The sequence below is a fragment of the Plectropomus leopardus genome, chromosome 3 (assembly GCF_026936395.1).
Source record: "Plectropomus leopardus strain MGB_pleo_1.0 chromosome 3, ASM2693639v1, whole genome shotgun sequence".
Taxonomy (NCBI): Eukaryota; Metazoa; Chordata; class Actinopteri; order Perciformes; family Serranidae; genus Plectropomus; species Plectropomus leopardus.
Genome location: NC_142178.1, coordinates 21,958,477 through 21,984,173, shown reverse-complemented (window position 1 = coordinate 21,984,173; position 25,697 = coordinate 21,958,477). Strand labels below are relative to the sequence as shown.

Sequence of the window (25,697 nt, the reverse complement as noted above, 5' to 3'; positions counted from 1 at the left end):
TTGTTCAACCAACAGTCCAAAACCCAAAGACTCTTCAATTACTGTCATAAATGACAAAGAAAAGCAGCAAATTCTTGCATTTAAGAAACTAGAACCTGCAAACCATCAACATTTTTGCTTGAAAGAAATTAGTGAAACAATTAATTGAGTATGGAAGTAGCTGGAGAGTAATTTTATTTTGATCAGCTAATTCATTAATGAACTTATTGTTATCGAGATGTTGTTTGAAAAGCAGACCAGGAGCAAAAGAACCAAAAAAGCCGGGTGTTGATTGATATTTGACTTCTAATTGATCCACTAGATAAAACATGCAAAGATTCTTCTGCTTAAACTCATATCCTGTGTCCCTTTTCTTACTCTCCCTGAAATAGGAGTAGCTGTGGTGTAACAAAAACAAAAAATGTGTTTGTCTCCTGTCTCGTTATCTCTCCTGCACCCCAACAAAGACAGGAAACTTAAAAATCCATCCCCCGCACCTCCTCCTCCACACCGCTATCTGTCTTTCTGACTGTCCTCCCTCTCCTCCCCTCCTTCCTGCTCTGTCCTCTTCACCGCATTCACTCACCACCTTCATTTGAGCAAGAAGCCCTTCAAACTCCTTGAGGTTGAGAGTAGGGCCACTGTAGGAGGCGCAGCCGCTGGCAGCCTTCCCAAGCCAGAACACTGTGTTCAGCACCTGAGAGACACAGATACATGAGGTTTGATGTATATTCATAAATGCTAAACACGCTGACGAAGAAGATAAAGCAGGAAAACAAAAGAAAGGGCTTACATTTTTTAGTTTGCGGTTGCAGTCAGAGTCCCTGATGAGGGAAAGGTGTGTTACTGTCATGTGATACTTCATTACAATGGACAGAAATAAAAACACACACACACACGGCTATTTACTTGAGGTTGGCTCGTATGGAAGTGTCCTGCAAGTCCCCGGGGTCAAACAGCTGTGAGCCCCTCAGGCCCAACTCCTCACAGCCCCGCAGGAAGACTGACAGGTTGTCCTACAAGACAGACAGCAGGGGACCACAGACAGTCAGAGAGACAGACAAACATGCTGGTTTTACTGGGATGAATGTCATGCTGGAGTGTCTTCTTACCAGCCCAGCAATGGGGGTGGGCAGTCTGTTGATCTTCTTGACCAGCCCCGGTTTGATTGCACTCAGCAGCCTGAGACGAGGAGGGGGGAGGCAGAGATTTATTGAGTCTTAGAGGAATTGATGTATGTTGTTGCTACTTCAGACATCAAAATCTGAGTGGGGAGTGATGTCACAGGGCTTACTCGCATAACAGGATGCCATTCTCCAATCCGCTGCGGAAGTCCTTGTCGCCAAAGCTCTTCCCCGTTACAGCCTGAGGGGACAGGAAGAGACAGATGTAAAGGAGGTGGACTGTAGGGAACTATGGCTGCAACTAGCAATAATTTTTAATTATTGTTTTTTTTTTTCAGTTGATTGTAAAACCTATAAAATGATTGTTACAAGTTTCTAGAGCCCAGTGTGATGTCTTAAAATTGCTTGCTTTGTCAAACCAACAGCGCAAAGTCCAAAGATATTCAGTTCATAGAATATCGAAGCCTCACACTGAGAGGGAGGAAAATGTTTGGCATTTTTCTCAATGATTGACTTGAATAAATAATCATAATTATTGTTGATTAATTTTCTAATTGCACTAAGTGGAAGCAGGAGACTGCAGACTGAAGCCCCTTTTACACATCCTGGTCAGATCTGTTGTGTCACTTTGACATTAATGTATGAAAAGACCGTTCATGGAATTGGGGGGACAGAGTTGTCTTGCCTTTAAGCCAGCAACAATACTGTAACAACATCTTTATAAACAAGACAGCTAGCAGGATGGGATAATGGGTGGGACTGTTGTGACATTTTGACGATCTGTTGTACATGCAACCAACCGCGGGAGATTTAAAAAAGTAACTCTTGGAACCAAAGACACCCTCTCTTGCATACCCCAACTATACAATACAATATGCAATATCAGTGTAATATTTGCTCCTAATTTTGCCGCTCGTTTGACATCCGTTGTTGCCAAATCTCACAGGGCTATGTTGCAAAAACAGAGAAATGTCTCGAACAGAGTTAATTTTCTCCTGATTTGTCTGTCTGAAAAATGCCATTTCAGTGTCAGAATGTTTAGAAGGGCCGGGGCTTGTGACGAATGGGTCCAATATTGACTTCTGTGACTATAGGACTAAGGGAACAGCAACAATCTGTACTCTCATTCACCTTTCCCATTGTAATGAAGAGGCTCAAGGCTGCCTCTAGTCTCTTAAAGGAGCAGAGCTGTGGCGAAACCCACGTGACACAGAAAATAAATCTTAAGAAGACCGTCTTGGTTTATCAGCAGTGTCTAGTAGCACTCAGCAGCTTACTCAAAGAAGAACAGCAGCTGTAAAATTGGGAAAAAACTGGGAAAAACTATGAGATTTGGGAGCTCCTTACCCTCCAAGCTGAGGATGAGATCAGCCACCAAAATGATTGTTACTGATATGTTATGCCATTGTTATGTTTTTTTAAAGTGTTGCCTATGCAAATGTTATATGGCACACTAGAGGCTGACGCTGTTGTGTGAAACGTCACACCTGTCACACCTTCTGCTTCTGAGTACAGTATGCAGTCCATAATCACACACTGGAGCAGCATGATGCTGCTGTTATTTGGTGACATAAAATAAGGGACTTTGCAGCAGCCCTATGGCACGATGTCTGTGTAAAAAGGGCTTGAGTAACATCCTCAAAAATTACAGCAATGCCCTCTATTTTTGGCCATGATGCTCTTCTTTGGTGTCATCAAAAAGGTTAGAACAAAGTATTGGACAGACATCAATACAAGAACAACAAACAAACAAAATTGAATCATCATCCTCCACAAATGATTCATCATTTAAGTTTAAAAAGCAAAAATGAAACATTCTCTGGCTCCAGCTCCTAAAAAGATAAGATCTGCTTTTTTTCCGTGTTTCATAACACTGTAAATGGAATATTTAAGGGTTTTGGAGAGTTAGTCTGACTAGACAAGCACTTTGAAGATGTAATTTTGGGCTCCTGGTACTTGTGATGGAGTCTCTGCTTCCTGTAACTTGATATTTTAAAGGGGTAGCAAAGTATGTGAAAAATAGTCAACACATTAGCCCTAATATGATCGATGTAATTAACAGATAAATAACAAGTCCAAAAGTGCTTGAAGTCTGTTGAATTGAGCTACACTATGTCCCCGACAGAGGAACCTGCTGCTGCCCGGTTCACCCTTCCCCCAACATTTTTTGCTTCAGTAGAAACCAAATTAGATTGACGCCGAGCCAATGACACACTGCTCTGTGTCCTCATTCCATTTTCCCCGATTTAGATGCACGCAGTCGTAGCCTGAGCGAACGATAATCTCAATCCTCTAACCTGGACTCCCAATTTGCAGCCTATCCCGTAGGAGGAAGCCAACAGTGACATACCACAACACCAACCCACACACATGCACTGCTCTGTGGAGCTGTTGTGTAACCGGCAGCCAAGGATGAATGGCAAAGAAGAGAGGTTTGACTGTTCAGACTTCTAATCCAGATTAGAACAGATTATAGTTAGCGCGGAAACTGTTAACTGCAGGCACCAACTCTCCCTGTCTTTACTGCTCATATACAGTATGCTCTTATATTTATTTACATACTTGCTGCAAGCCAAAGTGTCAGTTTTTGTCTGCAAATGACCACAAACTATAATTTGGGGTTATTCTCATGGCTAAATATTTGAGTTTTTCTGCTTTTTTTCTAATACAGTCTTTGTCAACTCATTAATTCTGATGACATTTTTGATTTATTTAGTTTGTCTTTATACAGTTTTGATGCACGTGTACCACATGTATGAAAAGGACGGACACACACACACACACACACACACACACACACACGCCGTGTATCTGCAGCTATGAAAACAGCCTATTGTTTTATCGTTATATAAGTGATGACCAGATGTTTCCCATTGGCATCTCTTTCTTTTTCTTGTCTTTCATCATTCTGTTGTCTTGCACGCACACACACACACACACGCACACACACACACATACACACACATGCTGGCATACGTCATGTTTATCAAGGTTTGACTCCAGGCCTTTGAAACATTTACAGCATGGTCATGCATAATTTACTGACCAAAGAGAGTACTGTATTGAAGGAGAGCTGGATGACTGTGTTTGTGTTTCGTGTGGGTAGTGTGTGTGCGTGTGTGTTGCAGGACACAGACAGTGGGTGGGGGGGTGAGGGTGGTTAACAATCGGTTATGTGTAAAATCTTGAAACTGAAATACAGCAATTAGACATAGTGACTGACGTGAGCATTCATGTTTTGGATGAAAAATGTAAACCGAGGATGAAAGAGTGTCATGAATGTGTTTAAAAGAAAGACAGAGTGTATATGTGTGCGTTTTTAGTGAGCATTCGTGTCTGCTACAAGAATCAAGCCAGAAGCCTTGGGGGTATTTCAACGCCAACGACGGTAATTCGACCCTCCCTGGCTCCCTCTCAGTCCCCACGGTGGATTGCTCTGCTCAGTCTGTGTGAATGGCAGCAGCAGCTACCATTTAAACCCTGAGGTGAGGTTGTGTGTGGGGGGCAGAGAAGAAGCAGAAGTAGGCCAAAGTACCCTTTACTTTATTTTAACAACTGTAATAAGATGGAAAGAATGAGAGGCTAGAAAAATAGAAAGTAGGAGAGGAGAAAAATATATGCAGGATATCAAGTTAGTAATTTCTAACAAGCACATGTGCTGTAATGCATTTAAGTGACAAAAGACAACATTTGCAGGCCCAGAAAAGTGATAATAATATGGAGCTATACTGCTGCAGCTGACACAGTTTGTTGTTTATCGTCTTCACCAAAGAGGTTATGTGTCCAGTTTGGTTTGCAGAAAAACCACTGACCCCATTTTTATGAAATATGGTGAAGAGGGAGGCATGGGCCAAAGAAGAACCCATTAAATTTTGAAGCGGATCTGAATCACAGGGCATATACACAAATACACACATACACAGTTTTTGACTTTCATTTGGCCTGGGTGGAAGTGTGCCCTCTCCGGGCGTCATTCTAGTGTTTATCATGGAACAGTCAAACTATCTCCTGTGCTGACCCTGAAAGCTACATACATACTAATTCGTTCTGTAACCACAAGCACTTTAGCACCATTACATAAATAATTTTTCATACCAGCATGTCTGAAAGCGCATATGAAATGGCAGCTCATGTACGTTGGGCATGTGCGTGCCACTTTAAACAGGAAGCAGATTGTCTGCTCAGCTGTTGATTTCTTAGGTACAGAAAATACTGCCAGAGATGGCAAAAAGTAAAACCAAATATTTCTCTGCTTGGACTGATGTCGAGGTAGAACAGTTACTGAAAATGCCAGTAACATGAGTATAAGGTGGTCATGGCAGCAGAAAACAGATCGGGATTTAATGTAAAGCAAATGCAATGATTAGAGCATTATCCTTTGGTGGCAGACGCCATGGTAATGGGAAAGGACTGAGGAGTGATATCATCCACACAAGGATGAAATGAAAACAGGTTTGTAGACCTAGCTATCATGTTTTGGCATGAGACTGGTAAGACCCAATCCTGGAGTGGACATGTGTGTCTGCATCATGGTTTTCAAACGTCCCTGTGTCTGCCCATCCAGACTCAAATGAGCCACAGAGTTTTTAAACTACAAAGGGGGTCAGCAGCATTTTCAAATGACTCCATTATAGAGGTTCCAAAACACTGTGGTAGTGTGGACGCTATGTGTAAACATAGCAATAGTTATGCGTTTTTAGGCAAAATCATATTAATGTGTTTGTAGCTAAAGTTTTTTGTTTTATAATTAAAATTAAATTAAAATTAAAAATTTTAAAAAAAAAAAATTAAAATTACAATGTACCATTTGTCACGGAGATCATTTTTTCAAAGGATAAATACTTGTTAAAATTTCGGAAGGTCGTTTAACAATAGTTTCTGTTGTTTTAAAGGTATTTATAGACTCTCATATTTGAATAAAAAATATTAGGTTAGCTGCTGATATAACAGATGTTTCAAACATTTCCAAAATGGCCATTCTCTATCCTGAGGGTACAGCCAGATATGACTGATATTCTTTCTGGTTTTGTAATACAGATAAAAAAAAACATATTTTATATGTTATATTTTATGAAAATAACAGAAAGCAGTATAATCACAGACAAACATGGCTGATTCTAATACTTTTGGTCAATATTTGGTACTACTACTGGAATCTTGTCTGTGTAGATAATGTAAAAAAAAAAAAAGTTATTGGAAGCGTTATTATGTGATTGTGTATGATATTTAGAGAATGTTTTTTTGACTGTATCCTTAATAAGTCTAAAACAGTGTGATTGCAGTTTGGTTTAGGTCGATATGGCTACGCTAGCTATGAAGTTGAGCTTCCTCAGGTCAAACGATATGCAGTGTAACATGTTTAAATGCCCTGTGACACGTATTTACACGAAAGGTTGGCAAAACTTAACATTAATGTATGGGAGGCACTAAGTTGAATCATGCTAAACCATTTTTGTGCTTCCAGTAAAGCCAGTTGATGAAGATTTACGGTAGATGATTAGAGTGTGATGCACAGAGCACTGAGAGAGACCGGTGTTTTAATTTGTGGTGTTGCAGAAGCATAAGCCTTGTTATAATGTTATTATGTGCTGTAGGCATTCTGCACACTAATGGCCACGTGACACACAGAGAAGAAGAGACAAAGAGAGAAAAAAAACTGAAAGAGAAAACAGAGAGATAAAGTCATAATCCAGATTGAGGATGAGTTTAATCTGGATCAGAGTAATTAACCCGAGTGATTCAACACTGGAAAACATCAGACTCTTCAGCAGCTCACAACTGATATCTGTTCAATGAGGAACAAAAGTACTTCCTCCAAGCACACTTATTGTACTACACATCATCACTGTACAATAAATTAGCAGTAAACTAAAATGAAATGTGTGATAAAAGGCTATCATAGCATAATCATTGTACGATACTTTGGTATTTCTAATTCAATTAAAATATACAAAAATGGCAAAATATGATATTCCACTGTGACATTTTAATATATGACTATATTAACTTATTTAACATACTCAAAGCTTTTATTTATCAAATCTATATCTATATTTTACATTTGAGATTTTGAGCAATTCATTTTTTTAATACAGAATCAAAGTTGACACAGCACAAACTATTGCACACTGTGTTAATAAGATCCAGTCACACGATGATGCAGAATAAACTATTTCTAACATTTCTGCAAGTCGTGTGCAGCATTCCAGTGCTTCATAAAAAATATAACATACCACGTTTAGCTTTGTCCATAAAAAACTGTTATTCTGGCTGAAAAAGACACTGAGACATGAAAGAAATCTCTGTCAACAACAAGCCTGTGTCATCATTATTTCTCATTCTTTCATACACTGTTTGATCCATGGAAAATCCCATGAATCCCTGCTCTCACACTCTCTCTCTCGTGCAGACACAGCTGGTTGTCTGCAACCATTGGAGTTAATCTGCCCAGGACAGACAGCTGTGACATCTGGCGCGCACACACACACACACACACACACACACACACACACACACACACACACACACACACACACACACACACATTCCTTCGTTTATTCCCTGTGTGACAGACCCTAAGTCTAGCTATGTACTGTATGCCGGTGACCACAGAGGTTAACTTCTGTCACTAAAGTTAACTTTGTGTTTCTCTAAGCCTGTACAACTTTAACCTGCTCAATGTCACATCCATAACCTTTAAAGCACCTTCGACGGTGTGTATCAGCTTTGAGACAGCCTAATCCTGCCCTGTGTCATTTATAAACAGATAGAAAGGTCTTGTCTGTGCCAGTCTAATTTCCTGCCCGGGTCATGTGGTGATATATAGACTACTGCTCTACTGCCCCCCTGGAAACAGTGACACCTGAGAGCCTGCCCATGTTATGTTCCCATAGTGACCAGTGTCACCCAACCGGGGCGTGTCTGTGGAGTGTGTAAGCAGAATCATGCATAGCTGATAGGCATGTGTGTGTGTGTGTGTGTGTGTATGAATACACTTTGCATACTCTTACAGGCATGGCAAACACACAAACCCAGGCTGCAAATGCTGCATGGAGCAGGGTGGAATGGTTAACCCTGAATCATCCCCACCTGTGAGCGCAGTGAGCACATAAATACACCACTAGAAATAGAGCCAGCCTGACCAGTCTGAAAATAGCTAGAGAATTAGGAGGCAGGAAGACAACAAAGCAAAACAAACGCCGAGTAAAGACGCTGCGGGAGAGATTAAGATTTAGCGGCCAGCGTTAACCCAGACTACACTGTTTGTACTTATGACTGATGTAACATAGCAACCACTGGTAATTTTTAAGTGTTGGCTCAAATGTGTCCATTACATTTGGATACCAATAACTGCCAATGATTGAAAGTTTTAAAGCCATTTTTTAGAGTTAAGGGGAGTTCCTGAGAGCAAGTTATCCATGAGTGCAAAAATAGAGATTTCATTATATTGAGTGACGGAAAAATGCGAATGAAAGAAAGATTTTTACATGAAAATTAAGAATCAAGGTATTTGTCGGCTGATGGGTTAAGGTGAAATGTGTTGAAACATTATTTACAAAAGTTGGTTGTAATGTTGTATAGCTTGCATTTACTGCTATTCTTATAAATATTTTTTATGATACCAGTGGGGCTGAAAAACAGCATTCTGTAAAAACTATTTTTTTTAAAAATCACCATTTTTATGTTATTTTACTGGTGTTTGAATTGATGTTTATTGATCGATTGCATAAAAATAAATCAGAAAAAAACCTCAGACACCATGATGAAGTCAAGTTAAAAAAATATATATATTTGTAGAATAAATCATAAGTTAAGTAGGAGTAGTGTGCTATGTTACATTTTGAAAGTAAAAAATATTACATTTACAATAAGGTCTAGTCAGGTTGTTTGTCTTAACATCACTGATGCACAGAGTGTTGTCATATTTCATTAAAGGTACGAAACTATAACCCATTCAAACCACCAGTGATTAAAAAAGTATGCTCAATACAATAAAGCTCACTCCTGCTTTAAACTTTAAAGGTTTGCTATGTCTGCAAGATGTGTAAGAATTATTAAAAGCCTTGCTGATAACTTAATCCTTTAAAACTGGAATATATAAAAGGCCTACATAATCTTCTATAATCCTTTTTTGTGATTGAGAAGGGCACAAGGATGACTTGTGACACCTAACCTCATCATCCTTCACTGAAGGGATAACTGCGCAAGTTTGGTGGGAACAGATCTGCATATATCTCTAAAGCCACCTAAGTAGGCAATGACTCTCCACAGACAGAAAAAGATTGTTTCTTTTCAGAAGTGTTGATTATTTTGATTTTCTTGCACTGTAAGTGGGGCACTGACAGACCTGAATTGGGTGTAAGGGAGACGAATGATCTACTTCTGTGGCCTCTGAAAGTCTAAAAGTAATCAGGGAGGAAAGATGTTCCCAGGTGAACTATTTAACTTTGAAAGGTTAACAGGCTCACAGACAGACAGACAGACAGACAGACAGACAGAGCCAAGTTTGTGTTGTGAGCCAGAGGATGGAAAACCACAATGAAAAAAGTATCATATTTAAAAGTGGCTTGATGCATGTTAAATCTCAAACTAGATTTCACTTTCATCAGAATAGACTAAACTGTTATGTACGGGTCTAAGGGTATAATACCGAAAAGGTTTGGTGGAAACGCAGCTTTAGTGATTCCCATGCATTAATGCATCAATAATTATAATCCAACATTATTCTAAAATGGAACATTCTGCGTAATGAAAACTTAAATTTAAATTTAACTTTGATGCAAATACTTAAGTACTTTTACTTAAGTTAAGTTTTGAAGGCAGGACTTTTACTCGTAACAGAGTAGTTCTACATCATGTACATACATGTACTTTTACTCAAGTACTCAAGTAAAAGATCTTTCACTATTGATTTAAACCTGTCATCTTATTAATTCTCTATAAATAAAAGTAAGCTTTTTTAAAATCTTTATCGGGTTTTAAGGTTACAACTGCGTGTCAGGAGGACTGAGGGTTTTTGGTCTATACTGGCTTGTGTTTATAGCAGACTGCACAGATTGTGGGCTTTTACTTATATATTTTCAAGTAACATTCTAAAAGGTGACCTTTACTTCTACCAAAGTCATCTTTGGTAAGAAATCTGTACTTTTACTCAAGTATGGCTTTCAAGTACTTCATTCACTACTTGTCAGGGCCGAGTGTTTTTGGTGTTGTATTCACGATTAGATCTGTCAGATAAACCTATCTAACCTTGTTCTTCTCTATCTACCACAGCATGTAGTAAACTGGCTTGTGTTTATAACAAACTGCACAGATTGTGGGAGTAAACAATAAACAGCCAAATTGTGAGGTTAAGGCCAAAACTTTTAGAGAGAGAGTCCATTTTGTTGTACATCCGAGTCTTTATTTCCCAAATCTGAGATTCTAGTTGGCAGGTAGGCTGGATAGGCTCAAGCGGGGACAGCAAAAAATAGGTCATAACGCAGCTCCACGGGCAAAATCATGATTCACCACTCAGGCTTATAGAGAGAGGCGTTTTTATCCGAGCAGATGATGGTGGAAGCGATGCAGCAAACCACGAATCATAATCTCATCCGATGCGATCAACGGCTGTTACTGTATAGCATCTCGTGCGTGAACGCTGGCCCGGTTCCATTACCATGGCAACCGGAATCCCCTCGCGCCTGAATAAGGGGGCGTCACTCCTCCTAGCAAGTAAAAAGGCTTCAAAACAAACGCAAAAATAACGACTACTTTGTGGAGTTTACTTTCATATTTGTCGCCTATGTTCTAGCTCGGACGGTGTTTAAAGTCCCCACAGTGCTGCTGTGTGTGCGTTCAATGACATTAGGAGCCACACGTGTGAAAACTTTTACATTTGCCCATACACGCTGCAGAGCCGTTGTCCCACACCGTAACCCGACACTGCATCGTCCCCACAACAGGTGACGATGCACCGGTGCTGTGGGGCTGTATGTATTTATATCCCCCAGTATGACCCGTTTCTGTCCTCGCTGTGGTGAAGCAGCAGGCCCCTGAGCCTCCCTGAACGGTCACTTACCTCTATCCATTTCTGTGCCTCCAGACAGGCTGGTTCGGGATGGTTGGACCCTGACAGCTCCGGCTCGTCCCGCGGCGAACCCTCCGGGATATCTCGACCTGCTGTGGGGCTAGCCATCTCCGGGCAGGCCGTTTACCGATGACCACAGAGTGTGTCGGACGGTGATGATAGGATGTGTCGGTGGTGCTGCCCTCCCCGCTGTGTCAGTCCGTTATCCTCCTCCTCGCTTTCTACCGTCAAACACCCCGCAACTTCAGCTCCTCTCGTGCTCCCCACGAGTCCTGCTCAAAGAGTGACTCGGAGGTGGAGGAAAACGCTCGCGACCCCGACACTGCAACACGAGCCAGGCGCTAAAAATAATGATTCTTGTACGCAGCCGAACTGCGCGAGGCTGCTGCCGCTGCTGCTGGCGCGCATTTTAAGAGACGTGAACGCGCAGGCAGGAATCTATGCGGGGGAGGTCGAGAGAGATAGAAAGAGATAGAGAGGAGAGGGGGGGAGAAAAGAGAGGATGAGAGGGAGAAGATAGAAAGATGGAAGAGGGGGAGAGAGGAGGGATATATAGAGAGGAGAGTGATAGAGGCAGAGGAGAGAGAGACAGGAGATAGGAGGGAGAGAGAAAAGGAGAGTTGCACAAGAAGTCCCATTATTTCACAGTTGTCCTGCATCAGCTGGAAGTGGCTATTTGGGGATTTTCGCTTAATTCACCTAAGCAATAGAAAGTTCACTGGCTTTAAAAATGCAGAGCTATTGAGCAAAAAAATGTCAAAAAGTAGAGCCTGAAGGAATTTGCTGCTCTGCCTGAGTCCATTTAACAAAAATGTGTTTAGAAATATGCAAAATTTAAGCTCAATATTAACTGAAATGATCATGGTATCAGAAGTCAGTCAAGGAATTTCCCAATCAAACTATTCAGGTCTGGAAAAGTCATGAGGTAAAAATAACTAAACATTGTGGAAAAGTAACACGCAATTTATGAGAAAAATTTGTAAGAATAAGCTGCAATATATGCAACAAATCATTAGAAGGTATGAGAAAATTACCAGAACATATGCAAAAAAAGTAAAGAAAAAAATTATCATGGATCCTTGAAAAGTCACGGAAAAGTTTCAAAATTTGGCCATGAAAATGTGCGGGAACACTGAGATATCAAAACTAAGTAAACTGTGTTATGATGGTGCATATACCGAAACCAGTTTGCAATTAATCAAATTAACAAAGGTCCTTGAGAGTCAGAGGGTCCAAGCGTAGATGCCTGCTTTTTTCTTGTCCAGTTACAAAACCCTGTGGAGAATTAATTGAATAATTAACTGAACAATATAGATATTGAAAAATTAAACAATTCAGACTTGTTGGAGCACGGTGGAGCACAACTTCTGAGGCTATATGTTAATATTAATATTAACATTAAACACTATTGTATAATGTTAACCCCCAAAAATAAAAGAGACAAAAAATAAAAAACTATATGCCCCATTTTGGAAAAAAAAAATACTGTTTTTTTCTTTACAGCCATTGAGTACAAGTTACACAACAGAAAATCAATAGAACTATAAATTCAGGATGTAGGACATTAACCACTTCATCACCTCATATGACATTAGTATTAATGGGTGTCATCTAAAATGTAGACTGGTGACTGGGGGAAGTCAAGTAAGGACTATAGACTACTGAGTTTTAGAGCAAAAGCTAGAAACACACCAGAATGCATTTTTAAGTTTAATGGTTGCTTTATTTAATTCCCACAGCTGCATCACCTACAGAACTAAAGCAACATAGTATTTGGAAAGTGCAGAAAGGTAAACAATTGGTGCACAGCCTACAAACACGGTACTATCAACCTGCACTGCACAACAACAACCCAACATAGAGCAGCACTTGATCTTGATGGTCCCTATCGTGTTTGGAACTTTGTATTTTCTGTGTTAAAGTTGAACTCACACCAATAGTTTTAGTGTAATTGACTATTTTTAGATTATTCAGTGAAAATCAATTCTTAAATAAAGTGCAAACAATTGTATTGATTTCTGAAAACACTGTTAAATTACTGTCTTCCACCATTACCACTTTAAAATCCAACTTTTCAAAGAAAATCTTTGTTTTTCAGAGAAATGTCACCAAAGAACACCACTCAAAAAGGTTGCGTGTGTTCCCCGAACAATGGTTAAATTATTCCTACGGTCGATTTGAGCTGTTCTGAAGAATGTCAGATCCTTATAAACTCAACCACACAGCAACTAAAGGCATTCAGAGAACAGAACGTTTCTCCGCACAAGTTTTCTGCCTTTTCCTTCTCTTTTTTGTTCTATTTATTGGCACAAAAGGTATTTAAGCATCATCTGAGTTTGACACCGATTCACCACTGATAACATACAAAAAAAGTAGCAAAAAGACAAATACGCATATGCACAAAAGCAGTGGTGAGATCTGACCTCATGTTTTACAATTCTGGTTGCTAAATGATAACACATACAAAGGTCTGGACAAGCTTGTAGCAGTTAGTGTCAGCAGAACAAAAGGTTTTGATGGTGTTTGTGTACATGTGCTAAAGAATGCTTTGTTCATGAGATGAAAGTACAGTATGTGGCAACAAGATGTGCTTCATAGTGCATAGTGTGTGCAGATGTATGTGCTCACAGGTTGTTCTGGGTGCCTGATGATTTGGTTTGCCATGGGAAAGCTCCAAGACATTTTGGTTTACAATTTGATTGTGTACCCTACCAAACATCTAACTGTGACAAAGAGCCACTGCGGAGAAACGGACCTCGCCTTGCTCTCTCTCCACGAAGCCGCGGCACACTTTGGATGCATCCTGGTCATGCATGAAAAGGAGAAAAAAAACTGAATCTTCAGTAAAATGTAACTCTCAAACGGGGCTGAGCAATAAAATATTAACACTGCAATATGAAGCCTGATGTCATTAAAAGTGCTTATAGTCATTTTTATACTGTTCCAGCTTCTACCAACACTGCACTACATATTGTAGACATTTTTGGGAATATTCATTTACACCAAATCAGTCCTCAAAATACTGTTAACATGCATTGACATTTCAATAGCACTATAGGGCCAAAATTGTGAATAATTTCTAAAATAATATTTTATGTTGCCAATATTACATACCCATTTACTCCAGGAAAATTGTGAAAGTGGGCCCTCAAATTTGGTGTTCATCTATGTAGGTATCTTTAGTTTTGATTTAGAATTTAAGTTGTTCTTCTTCTATTAAATTAGATCCAATAAATCATCCAGACATTCAATGCTACGGTTTTATCACTAACGCATGTGGCGTCCTCTCGTGGTGGTAGTTTGATGTGACATCTAAAAGGCTCTGACATCTAGAAGGCTGAGTTAAACACAAATATGACCCTTAATAACTTCATCAGCATTTGTGCAAACTGAGACTAAACAGTTTGTTTTTTTCCTGTTGTTTCACTCACATTCATTCTGCTTTTCCTTGAAAGCTTATTTATGTTATACATCAATATTTAACAAATAGACCAGAATTGCATGGCTTAAGGAGTGGCAGCTCAAGTACAAGGTGAAACATAACATTGCTTAAATATAAACTATTCACATATTAAAATTTTATTAGGCAAGGCTGTTTAATGTTCATTTAAGCATATCTCAGATTACCAGTCTTCTTTATGGTCCCCACTTTTTTATGATTCCTACTGGAGATTTGACAGTGTGCATTTGCCAAGTTTATTGACTGAATCAAGACCCTCGGGACCAGCCACTCCCTATTCCATTCTAATACCATGACTCATCACAGACCACGAGCATAAACGAGCTTGGCTCACCATTATATTTTAGCATATACAGAACTGACACAAAATGTTGAAGAATGACTATAGTTTAACGTACCGTTATGAATGAATCATCTTTGGTAGCTCCGTGCTTAACTGGCCCATTCATTCTCCCATCTTAAAAACAAATATGATAGTTAGCAATCCAAAAAGTGAAAACACAGACAGTGATGTCCATAATTAGTTGAAAAGCTTACCAAATTCATAAAGTTGTCCATCTACATTGACAAAGGCAATAAAGTGGAAGTGGACTTTGTCTGCTTCAGGCTGTGAAAGTTAAGATATGAGGAAATCATTTTCAGAGTAAATCTTGTGACACAAAAGGGACTAGCACTGCAAAGCAACTCATTGCCATCAACACCACATTTAATTTAAATACAAAGTGCCTCATCTCTTTAATACCACTTTCAAACCAATGGTGATGAGGGTCAAACCTACAACAGGGTCTAATGAGTCAAGGCGCATTAACTGATCCTCTTTCATTGACCTCCACTTGGTTGGACGTTGTACAGCTGTGGTTAAATGGTGTTTTTACCAGGAAAAGAAATAAATTCAATAATATACATAAAGAGAAAATGATAGACTCACTGAAAAGAAAAAGAGAAAGCTCACGTATGAACCACGCATGGACCAGAGAGAAAAAGTGTGCATATGGACATACAGAGATGTGAAACTGAAACGTGCAATTCTCAGCTCAGTTAAGTGGATGGAAAAACACTGCAGACTGAAGTCTCTGTGACAGTGACAAGGAGGGTATCAACTGTCTAATATGAATGATTCCAAGGTTTCATATGCAGATCTAACACCTGAAACGGTTGTAAGATGTTAACCATTAGTAGTTAAGTATCTTACCCTACACTGGCCCTGCACTGCAACCTCATTGTGAGCCTCACAGATTGCCTGGAGAAGAAAAATTCAGAACATGTCAGTTTGATATTGTGAAAACAGATCATTTTATGCTAAAATGCAGCAGATCTGAAACTTAACTTGGGGAAAAAAACACACATTGGAGGTTTTAAAGACACAGATTTTTAATTGTACATTCTGTAATCAAAAATGTTTAAAGCAGCTTTCAATGGGCCCTTATGAGTGGCAGAGATCTGGCAGTGTCTGGCGCCCCCATGTGGGTAAAATAGAAAATGTAGGTTATGCAATATTAAGTCACTCAATTTGAAGTACTTATCAAAATGTAATCTATAGCTTATATTTTTCTATAACACATTAACCACATACTGCCTTCTATCATTAGCTCATAAGCAAGGAATTCTCATCGATACCGTAACAGATACTTTAGTCATTGATGATCCGTTTCCCACTTTATGTAACAGCTGAATCTAGATTTCTTTCAAATCAAATAACAGAAAAACAAATAGCAGCTTCAGCAGTGTGTATGTTTATCTTACCTGGTTAGTCTCAAGATGTTTGGCACGGTCATCAGCAGACATGTTTGCAGTCTCATCTAGAAACTTCTTCAGGGCAGAGCTACTATCTGAAAAGACCAAAAGCAGCATCAAAAGTTAAATCATAAATAAATATGCTGATATTCTTTCATATTAAAATAATTTCACAATTCAGTAAATATTCTGGAACATTTTGAATTTTTTTTCCTTAAGCATTAAACTGGAGACCTAACTCCTGTTTGTGATTTGACTAAAAAATTAGGGATTGCTCCATCTAATTCTTGCAGCCCAATGAGGTTAAATTTCATGTTTACACATGCTGATTTAAACTTAATTACAAGCTGTGCCCATGACACTGTCTATAATGCAGTTTTTAGACTGGACCTCTCAGATTTGAGGGTTTTCCATTAGATTTTTCAGCTTCAACAAAAAGTGGTGCACAAGTAACTGCTGAGTCATTGATACTGACCAACAGTGTTTTGGTCATTTTATTTATTTATTTTTTTTTTTGTGATGTCAATATGAGAATCTGTATTGTTTTGAATTTACTATGGTATCAGTGGTGATTTGGTGCACTCACCAAATGACAGTTTGCTTTGGTTGTTGGCCACAGCATGCAGCAGGGCGATGGTGCCACAGGAATTGACTGCTGTCTGCTTCAGGAAATAAATGTCAGAGCCTCCTGCAACCTTGTCTTCCTGCTGCTGTCTGAAAGACTCATGCTGACACACACACAGACAGACAGAGCACAGTCATGGTCATCTGCCCATGCAAACAGAGGTTGCAGACAGTTTTGCCACTTTAAAGTAAATGTGGAGTAAGATCACAATTGGAAATAACAATCAACAGAACAACAAAAACATGTTACCAATCTATTGGTTGCATAATTTAAATAAAAAGCACAAACACAAAAAATACAGTAACTGCACTTTCACAATTACATGACATGTTGTAGACCAACTGATAATTTCGCCAATTGGAAAAAAAACAATGGATAATTAAATTTATTTATTAGTTGTTAGTATATTTCAGCTGTTATCCCTGGGGATGTAATCTGGCTCTCAGGGTCACAATACAAGCAAATCTAAGTGATAGAGTCTGTAGTTTGACCCTGTGAAACTTGGGAAGCGACATCACTTTTCTTGTGCTGCTTTCAGACGACCTTTAAAACATTTAATCTTCTGAACCCTGAGCAAATTGGTGCAACTTCCTTTAAAAACATGGACAAGCGATAATGAGCAACTATACATAATATATATATATAAAAAGCAAAGGAAAAATGTCTAGGGAAAAGATAAAAGGCAAAAGTACTTTTTTGTTTGTTTGTTTTTTTAACCAATTTTCAGGTAATTTCCTTGTACTTTTTACTTTTTTTTTGCAAATTTTTGGGTCATTTCTTCTTTTGTTACTCATTAGCTTCTGCTCATGTTTTTGATTGAAAGCAGGTCAATTTGCTCAGATTTCAAATGATTAATGTCCAGTTTGAAAGGATGACTAGGCTTCATATCGTATCTGCTGATTCATTTCCTAAGCGATCATCCAAGAAATTATTAGATTTATAAAATATTTTTTTAAAAAACAATGGAAAATTTATAGGGGAAAAGAGAACAAGAAAAATTATATCCTTAAGTACTTAAAATTATGTTACAGAATAATTTTAATTTTAAGCACTTTTCCAAATCTTGTTTACCCCTTTTTTTTTAACTTTTTTTTCTTTTTACTAATTTTCAGGCAATTTTCTGGTACTTTTTACAAATTTCTTGCAAAGGTTTAGGTCATTTCTTCTTTCTATTTTGGCTTTTTCTCGTGATTTTAGGAGAAATCAAGCCAATTTGCTCAGGTTTCAAAGGATTATTTTATACATTTGACAGGATGATTAGGCTTCATATTGAGAAAACGTGTAAGTATCTGCTGATTCATTTCCTACCCCATCATCCCAGTCTCACCCTTTTTACCTATTGCATAACATTACATCTCTTTCTCCCATCCATCCATGCCCTCCCTGCACCTCAGTCTCACCCCACCCCAGACAGCCTGTATCAGTGACTCACCCCACCCTTCCCTTCCAGGAAGCAGTCTCCACCGCCGCCACCTCCCCATTATTACCTGTTGTGTCAGTGGGAAGAGCAGCATCAAGGCACAGCATGGTTTGGGGACGGCGGACAGTTGCTCACCCTCCAGTCCCAACACATCAACGAAGCGCCAGCTCTCACCCACGCCTAGCTTGCTCATCATCTGGAACACACAGCCGAGAAAAAAAAAAAACAAAACAAAAAAACACGATGATTTCAATCAAACAGCGGAGATTTTAGAGGCGACACATACAAATGCTCCCTTCTGTTCAAAGATGCTGCGTTGTACTGGTCCAGTCAGACCACACCCTTTAGCCTAGACACTGGGGACAGCGCTGAGGATGATGCTGCCGAAAATTAAAACCACAAAAACGCTCCTCTTTGTTTGTTGTCGCATCTTTTTTATACTGAACACCACTTTTCACGCAGACAGTCCACAATAACGCTATACTCCTTGTATTTGTGACTGTTGCGACATGGTGGCCTGGTGGTGTTTTAACGGTCGTCTCGGTAACGGTTTAACTGCCCTCATAACTAGCTAGCTAAAACTTACCCGACAGTTGAATCAGTTACCAATGCGTCGTCACTGCTCGACGTTTAACCGTTAGCTACTCACCTTGTTCAGCATCTGAAAAGACATAAACAGAGGCCACAGGTGAGTTTCTTGTCTGTGAAAGCGTTAAAAAGTTAACCAAACAGTTACTTCTCCTCACCTCGGGGTTTATCTCCATCGGGGTCCACTCCATTTTTGCAGTGTTTCGGTTTGACAGGTTGTGTGTGCTCGCTATCTCGGCTCCTGCAGCTGTCAGTTGAAGTTACAGAGCGTACCCGCACTTTATACTGCCGGTCATACCAACTTACCGGCAGACAGGGGGGTGGGCTCAAATCAGATAACCGGTGGTGCACATATTCAACCAGCTTCCCGAGAAATATCAGACTGATTTTTAACGCTAGATTCTTCTTACCACACGTTTAGCATATGGTGACATCTTAGGACGAGATATATCCTCATTAAATATATACATATATATAAGTGAAAGCACACCGCTGAAAAGTGCGACCACTCTGGTTAAATCACGGGTTTTTCTAGAAAGAAAGAGGTGATACATTAATCAATCCCCATCAACACCAGTAAGGGACCGTTCGTCAGTTATCATGGGGAAGGGGGTAGGTCAAATATTTTTAACTCTGGTCAAATCCATGGATGTATTATAGGTCAAATCGCGCTCTCTCTGCAAAGAAAGGTGCGACACATTAATCACTCCCTACCAGCAGTAGTTCTGACAAAGGGACTTTAATGATAGGGAAAGTGGTGGTGCAAAAATGGGGGTGGGGTGTCAAATATTTTTAACTCTGGTTAAATTATGTTCTTTCTAGAAAGAAAAGCGCGACACAATAATCACTCCCTATCAGCAGTAGTTCTGACTAAGGTATTGTTTGTCTTTTATGATGTTGCTGTTGCTGCTGCAGGTAATGTAAGGGACTCTGTGCAGGAGTTTATTAAGAAAATCTCTAATTAATTTGACAGTAACTTTTAAGTAACCTTTAAGGCTTTCAGTGAATTCTTGTGTAGTTCTTTAGGCTCTAATGAGGCTGCATGTATCTACAGACATGTGTGAAAATGGTGACATCGCCTTAACTAAAATGTGAAATCTAACTTTGGAAATACATTGGTAACACAGGATATTCACAGTTTTAGGGTTAAGTAAAAGAGCATTTTAGGTCTCATCAACTGCTGCACTGCACAAAGATAAAACTGAGGGCAGCAGAGTTTTGTCTTACATTTTTTTCTGATGTGCAATATTCTTGAGGCCTACGTCTAAAGCTGCATTTGACTCCCTTGTAGATTAACATGTTGGAGGTATCTTCTGCAGGATGAGGCATTTAACTCAAGGCATCTGTGCAATAAAATCCACAATGATGTCTTCAAGAACATGCCTGTTTATCTAAGCTAACATCATCTGCAGTGCATCAGACAGCAGTTGCCAAATGTGGCCATAGTTCAGGGTGCTGCTATTGTACTTTACATAGTGCATCAAGCTCAGTATACATACATTGCATGCATATACATTCACTCCATAGATTTGCACATGACTCCACATGACATGAGGTGTGACTCCTCACTGCCCAGAGTTACAAACTGGTTAGTTAACACCATTTCAGGATTCTGCTTGGGGGATATTATCCCAATGTGTCCTGTTTTCCCAGTTTTTATACACCTGTTAGCTCATGTTGGAGTTTCTGTAATAATAAGCAGCACCTGTCTGAAACTGATTGTTCATGTTGGTACATGTCACAGTAAGTGTGTGAGTAAATGTTTTGTGTTGCTCTACTGTCTTTTTTATTTTAGGTTGTGGCTATGTGTCTCACCACCTCCCTCTGGTGGCACTGCAGCCTACATGCACTTGCTTTCACTATGTAATCACTACTGTGAACACTGATGACGGTGACTCATTTATGGGCTGCTGGGCAGCAGTGGCTCAGTCCAGCTTGGAGGGCCACTGGTTCAAGTTCCCATACGGACCAAGTATGGAATTTGGACTGGTAGCTGGAGAGGTGCTAATTTGCCTCCTGGGCAAAGCCAAGATGCCCCTGAGCAACAGGACTGACTGCATTTGATGCATGTGTATGAGCATGCGGTGTATTTCTGGTGTACATTTGTATGTAATGTAAATAAAAACAAATTAAAAAAATGGAATTTCCCCTTTGAAACCTGAGAAATTGTTTAGATTTCTTTTAAAACCATTGGAAGAACGCAATATGCAATGCATGGAGAAATGACAAAATAAATACATGAAAATTAGTTTATTTTTTAAAAAGATGAGAATTTTTCAAAAAAAAAACAACACACAAGTGCTTTAAAAATTATAATTCAAAAACATAATTTTAAATGTTATTATGGTCTTTTTCTTTTTTTTCTTGACTTTTTCCCTAGCTGTTTTAAAAATAATTTTTTAAATGTGTCGATTTCTTACAAGTCGTGGAACACTTCTTAGCAATTTGTGTCTGCCTTTTTCCCCCTCCATTTTTGAATGAAATCGCATCAGTTTGTTCAGGGTTCAAAGGTTTAAAAACTGCAAAGGTTTTATACTGAGCACTAATTGCATGACTCATATTCTGTGGGTGAAAGGTTGGGATATGCCATTTTAATTTATTGTTTATTGTTTTGAGACTATAACTCAAGGGGCTTAATACATGACATTTATTGATGCGAAAATGAATTTGATCACATACTCCTCAAGAAAATGCCACATTTTAAATGTGTCCGCTGGCCCTTTTTATAGATTTGCAACATGCAATGCTACATTCATGTAGAGCGTGACTTTTAAATTATGCTTCCAAATGATATTGATTATATGTGCCTGCAGGGTGTGTGTGTTTGTGTGTTTATGTGTGTGTAAGACAGACAGAGGTTGCCTGTGGGTTGACTGGCTCACAGGTCAGAGAGATATGGGTAGGTGCTGATGTTTTTCATGTGTTTACATGTCCATCTGTCTGTCTACATGTTTAAATACAGTATTTGTGGGTGTTTAAAAAGCGGAGAAGCAGTTGTGACGCAGTGGTCTGCAGAAGTCAAGAAAAGAGGCTAAGAGAGGATTCTTGTTTCAATTTTTTGTTTTCTCTCATTGAATGCGGATTAAGCAGTCAGTGGACAGAGGACACTGATTACTTGGGATGCTCAGCAGCTCACAGGAGATTCAGATGCAGCCTGGAGACAAAACTACCATCACACTTGTTGCTACAATCAAGATCTCTGCGCTTGAATCTGTCTGACAAGAAGGAAACTTGATTGCGATCATCCTTCTTTCCTGCTGCAGTAAGTTTTTGCACAGCTGATGAAAACAGCTCGTGTGGTGATTGCAGTCCTCACAAGATAAGGAAAAGCCAGCATTTACTTGCGGAACAAATTAAAACAAAATTAACTTCACTTCTCTTCCAGATTTCAAAAAACAACTAGAGGAATTTAACTTTGACCTGTGACCTCGGTCTCTCGTGCAGCAGCATGCCTATCCCGGCAGTATTTGTGGAGGTGAATGGGGTTCCTCCTTTACCAGCAGGTTGGGGATGGAGCATCGTGGCATACTTTTGTCTCTTTGTCTCACTCGGCACGCTGTTGGCTCTGTTTCTCTGGTTGTTACTTCAACAATCGCAATCCTACAGACACAGAAGGTGATGATGCACCGTGACCCACAACCGCTGTCTTAAAACAGCCAGCTTTTGTGTGTATGCTCCTAGATGCCTTTAAATGTGTGTAGTAGGGGACATTTATTCTTTTTTATTTCATCATTTAATCACTGCCTAATTTTTAATATTCTTAACTCCTGTAAATGAGTATTGTGAGTAGCTCAATAAAAGCTGCAAGGGGAGCTGAAATTTTCAGACTTTTTATTTTTCACTGTTTTTTGCTTTTGTGTGGGTCCAGCACCTTTCTCAACGTCAACCTTTCAAACTTCTGTAAATGACAAACAATAATGATGATAGATACATTCCTACAGTCTGTTTAATGTGGAATGAAGACTATTGGTTTATGAACTGCATCAAATATACAATGTTTGGATGTACTGTAAATGCAGTTTATGTCTTGTCTGCATTTGTGCATTATGTCTTGTCTTTAAGGGGCCCTTTGTATTACTATTTTTTATTTATATATATTTTTTAACTTGTGGATTATCTCCTGACCATTATTTGTGGAAGGTCTACATTTATGTTTTTTTATGGATAATGTTAATGTTTGGTTGATATTTACGTACTGTTCTGTTAGATGGTGGAGGGTTAATAAGCCGAAAGGCTCTGTTTGTTGTTTGTTAATGTGTCTGAATAATCACATGAAGGATGAGTCATTAAGGACGAAAATATAAAAATATTACTTCATGCATTCATTCAAAACTGCAAAAGAAAACCAAGGTTTTCAGAGCAGGGTCGCTATCTTTACTCATAACTGGTCTATTTATAGGAACACAATAAATGATATTTTAACCAGATTACAGTTTTGGCCACATCAACTGCCATTTAAATGTCTGATCGCAGTATCGTTATTTTATTACATGCATTACATTAACATAATTGAGAGCAAAACAAATCCAGAAAAATTTTTAAAAAAAGAAAAAAAAAAACCAAGCACTGTGAACTGTATCTGGTGATGAGTCAGTGTATTGTGTCAGTGTATGGAGTCAGTGTATGTCTGTCAGCACGCCCCCAGTTTAGAGAAGCAGACAGAGGTGCAGACGGGGAACCAAAACAGTGGAGAGCAGCACCAAAATATATTTTAACCACCTTAAATAAGTCCCACCTGAAATGATAATATACAAACTATACATTAACGGCTTCAGTTCCCCATCTATGCTCTCATCAAAGTCACCAAAATCCACTGACAATAACAGCAATTTTGGCTTCCTGAACACAGGATCTGCTTTTCTATCACTGCCTCGATCAGTGGCTGCGCATCAGATATCATAGCCGGCAGATACGTTGGATCCACCGCTAAATTTGAGCAGCAATGGCGTATAAGTCCCCACAACAACATGTCTAATACAAACACAGACAAATAAGGAGAGATTGATAAAACAGCAAACTGTTGAATGTCGTTGAGACTTAAATAAAATTATTTTGTGTTCTGTCCAGTCCTGTCATTTTTTTGTCAACAAGGAACCTTACCACAGCTGTTGTGCTGTAGACCCTCATTTTTTTTGTCAGCTGACATTTATGTGGTTGCTGCCGCTAACTGACAGATCACACTCCATTTAAAGAGCTCTCCCAGCACTAGCTGTTACATGTTTAGCGGTGCACTGGTGCAATGACACAGAGCGCAATCACATGGAGCGTGGACAGTTATTTAGATAGTTTGTGCTTTTGTGTGACTTTGGTGGATCCGAATTTACCCTTTTAATGGCAGAAGTCACACAAGAACACCAAAAAAACTGATGAAGGCTGTGATAAACAAGCAGCTCCTGTGCTCAGCAACATAAAATCATTGTTTTTTTTTTTGTTTTTGTTGAAAATCAATGTCTGAAAGTAAGTAAGTAATATAGCTTACACTTTTAACTGTTACTGAATTTTTTACCTGGCTAAAATATGCCACCACATCAGTAGATTGTTTATTTTTCATACAGGACTCCAGCCTCTCCAACCTGAGGGCGTGCCGACAGATATCCACTGTATGGCATACACTGACTATGGATAAGGACGTCATACAGCCCCACTTCAAAAGATACAAACCGTCCCTTTCATCACGTGATATGAAGACCATGAGATGCAACTGATCGCTCAAGGGGAGAATGCTAGTAGTAACTGTGTGTCTGTGTGAAAAAGAAAGCATCTCTTTGAGGGAAACTCCCTTGAATAAAAAAATGTTTATTTTTTAAAGTGGACCTTGTGCTTAAATTCCTTCACGCTCAAAATGTTTATTTGTTACTCTTTCAAAATAAAAGATTATCAATTCTCCCTAAAAAGTCTGTTTTGTAAATTGAATTCAAAACTTGCTAAAAAAAGGCATTTTTTATAACCCGCATTCACTCCCTATCTCTCTGACTTTGTGATAAGTTTCTTTGTTAGAATTGATCAGCAGCTTTCAGTTTAGTTTACTCGGTGATTCATTGACATGCCGTGAAGATACCAGACATACCAGAAGCAACAGAATGAAGAGCATTCAAAGTAGAAACAATGCTAATTTAATCCATACATTTCTAAGATAAGGTTCCTCATTCAGTACATTTTAAACGCATTTGACAATGAACCAGTTTTGGTGTCAGCCTCGACCTGATGTCAGAACATAGTGTCTCCTAGAGTCCAGTTTCTGTGTATAGAATAACTGGACATCATTAACTCTATAAATTATTTGAAAGTAACCATTCAGTTGGACTGAAGCTGAAGGCCAGATTTCTTTTTTATACACATACCTTTGTGGGATGCCCTCCGTGTTTACTATAGGTACAAATTAGATCACTAAAGGGGAGGTTCAGTTCAACCTTCAGATTACATAAGACACAGACTGGCTCTCAGTCATAATAACATCCCTGTAGAACATGGTAACACCATGGTAAGGGTACAAATCATATTTAATGCTGAGCTATGACTCATGATGATTTAGTGCTTGAACTGATGCTCACCATTACCAAATTAGTCAAGGATTTCATTTCATACATTAAGTGATGTGTGACCACACTTCCAGTTATATAAAAGTTCATTTCGGACCAATGTATTTGCTCAGCCTCTCTGAAAGCAAAGCAGTATCCATTATCATAGAAACATCCATA

At 39.1% G+C, this 25,697-nt stretch overlaps 2 protein-coding genes across 5 annotated transcripts in view; both read right to left on the bottom strand.

Annotated features, from left to right (window-relative positions):
* LOC121941971 (LIM and calponin homology domains-containing protein 1-like) overlaps positions 1–11,637 on the bottom strand; it is a 36,670-nt gene extending 25,033 nt beyond the window's left edge. For 2 of the 4 annotated variants that reach the window (XM_042485024.2, XM_042485026.2), the window contains exons 1-6: positions 11,164–11,636; positions 1,274–1,344; positions 1,092–1,161; positions 889–995; positions 773–803; positions 566–676 (exon numbers count right to left, since the gene is read on the bottom strand). In XM_042485024.2, the coding sequence (XP_042340958.2) occupies positions 566–676; positions 773–803; positions 889–995; positions 1,092–1,161; positions 1,274–1,344; positions 11,164–11,280 (507 nt within the window). In that variant the 5' untranslated portion in view covers positions 11,281–11,636. Of the gene's footprint in view, positions 1–565; positions 677–772; positions 804–888; positions 996–1,091; positions 1,162–1,273; positions 1,345–11,163 lie in introns of all 4 variants that reach the window. The other 2 variants (XM_042485025.2, XM_088075879.1) reach the window with 2 other exon arrangements.
* A 1,236-nt stretch (positions 11,638–12,873) lies between these two features.
* uchl1 (ubiquitin carboxyl-terminal esterase L1 (ubiquitin thiolesterase)) lies at positions 12,874–18,637 on the bottom strand. The gene is made up of 7 exons (XM_042485322.2): positions 18,479–18,637; positions 16,953–17,094; positions 16,376–16,461; positions 15,825–15,872; positions 15,170–15,239; positions 15,031–15,089; positions 12,874–13,975 (listed from the first exon to the last, which is right to left on the bottom strand). The coding sequence occupies exons 1-7, from the start codon at positions 18,605–18,607 to the stop codon at positions 13,892–13,894; spliced, it is 618 nt and encodes a 205-aa protein (XP_042341256.2). The 5' UTR covers positions 18,608–18,637; the 3' UTR covers positions 12,874–13,891.
* Positions 18,638–25,697: the final 7,060 nt, after the last annotated feature.

What these genes read in the sequence shown, in the direction of transcription:
- uchl1 (XM_042485322.2), bottom strand. Translation starts at nt 18,607, where the DNA reads ATGATGAGCAAGCTAGGCGTGGGTGAGAGCTGGCGCTTCGTTGATGTG. An exon ending in CCAAAGCAAACTGTCATTTG is followed by an intron (nt 16,462 to 16,952) that starts GTGAGTGCACCA and finishes TGGTCTTTTCAG; the next exon opens with ATAGTAGCTCTGCCCTGAAG. An exon ending in AAGATGATTCATTCATAACG is followed by an intron (nt 13,976 to 15,030) that starts GTACGTTAAACT and finishes ATGCATGACCAG; the next exon opens with GATGCATCCAAAGTGTGCCG.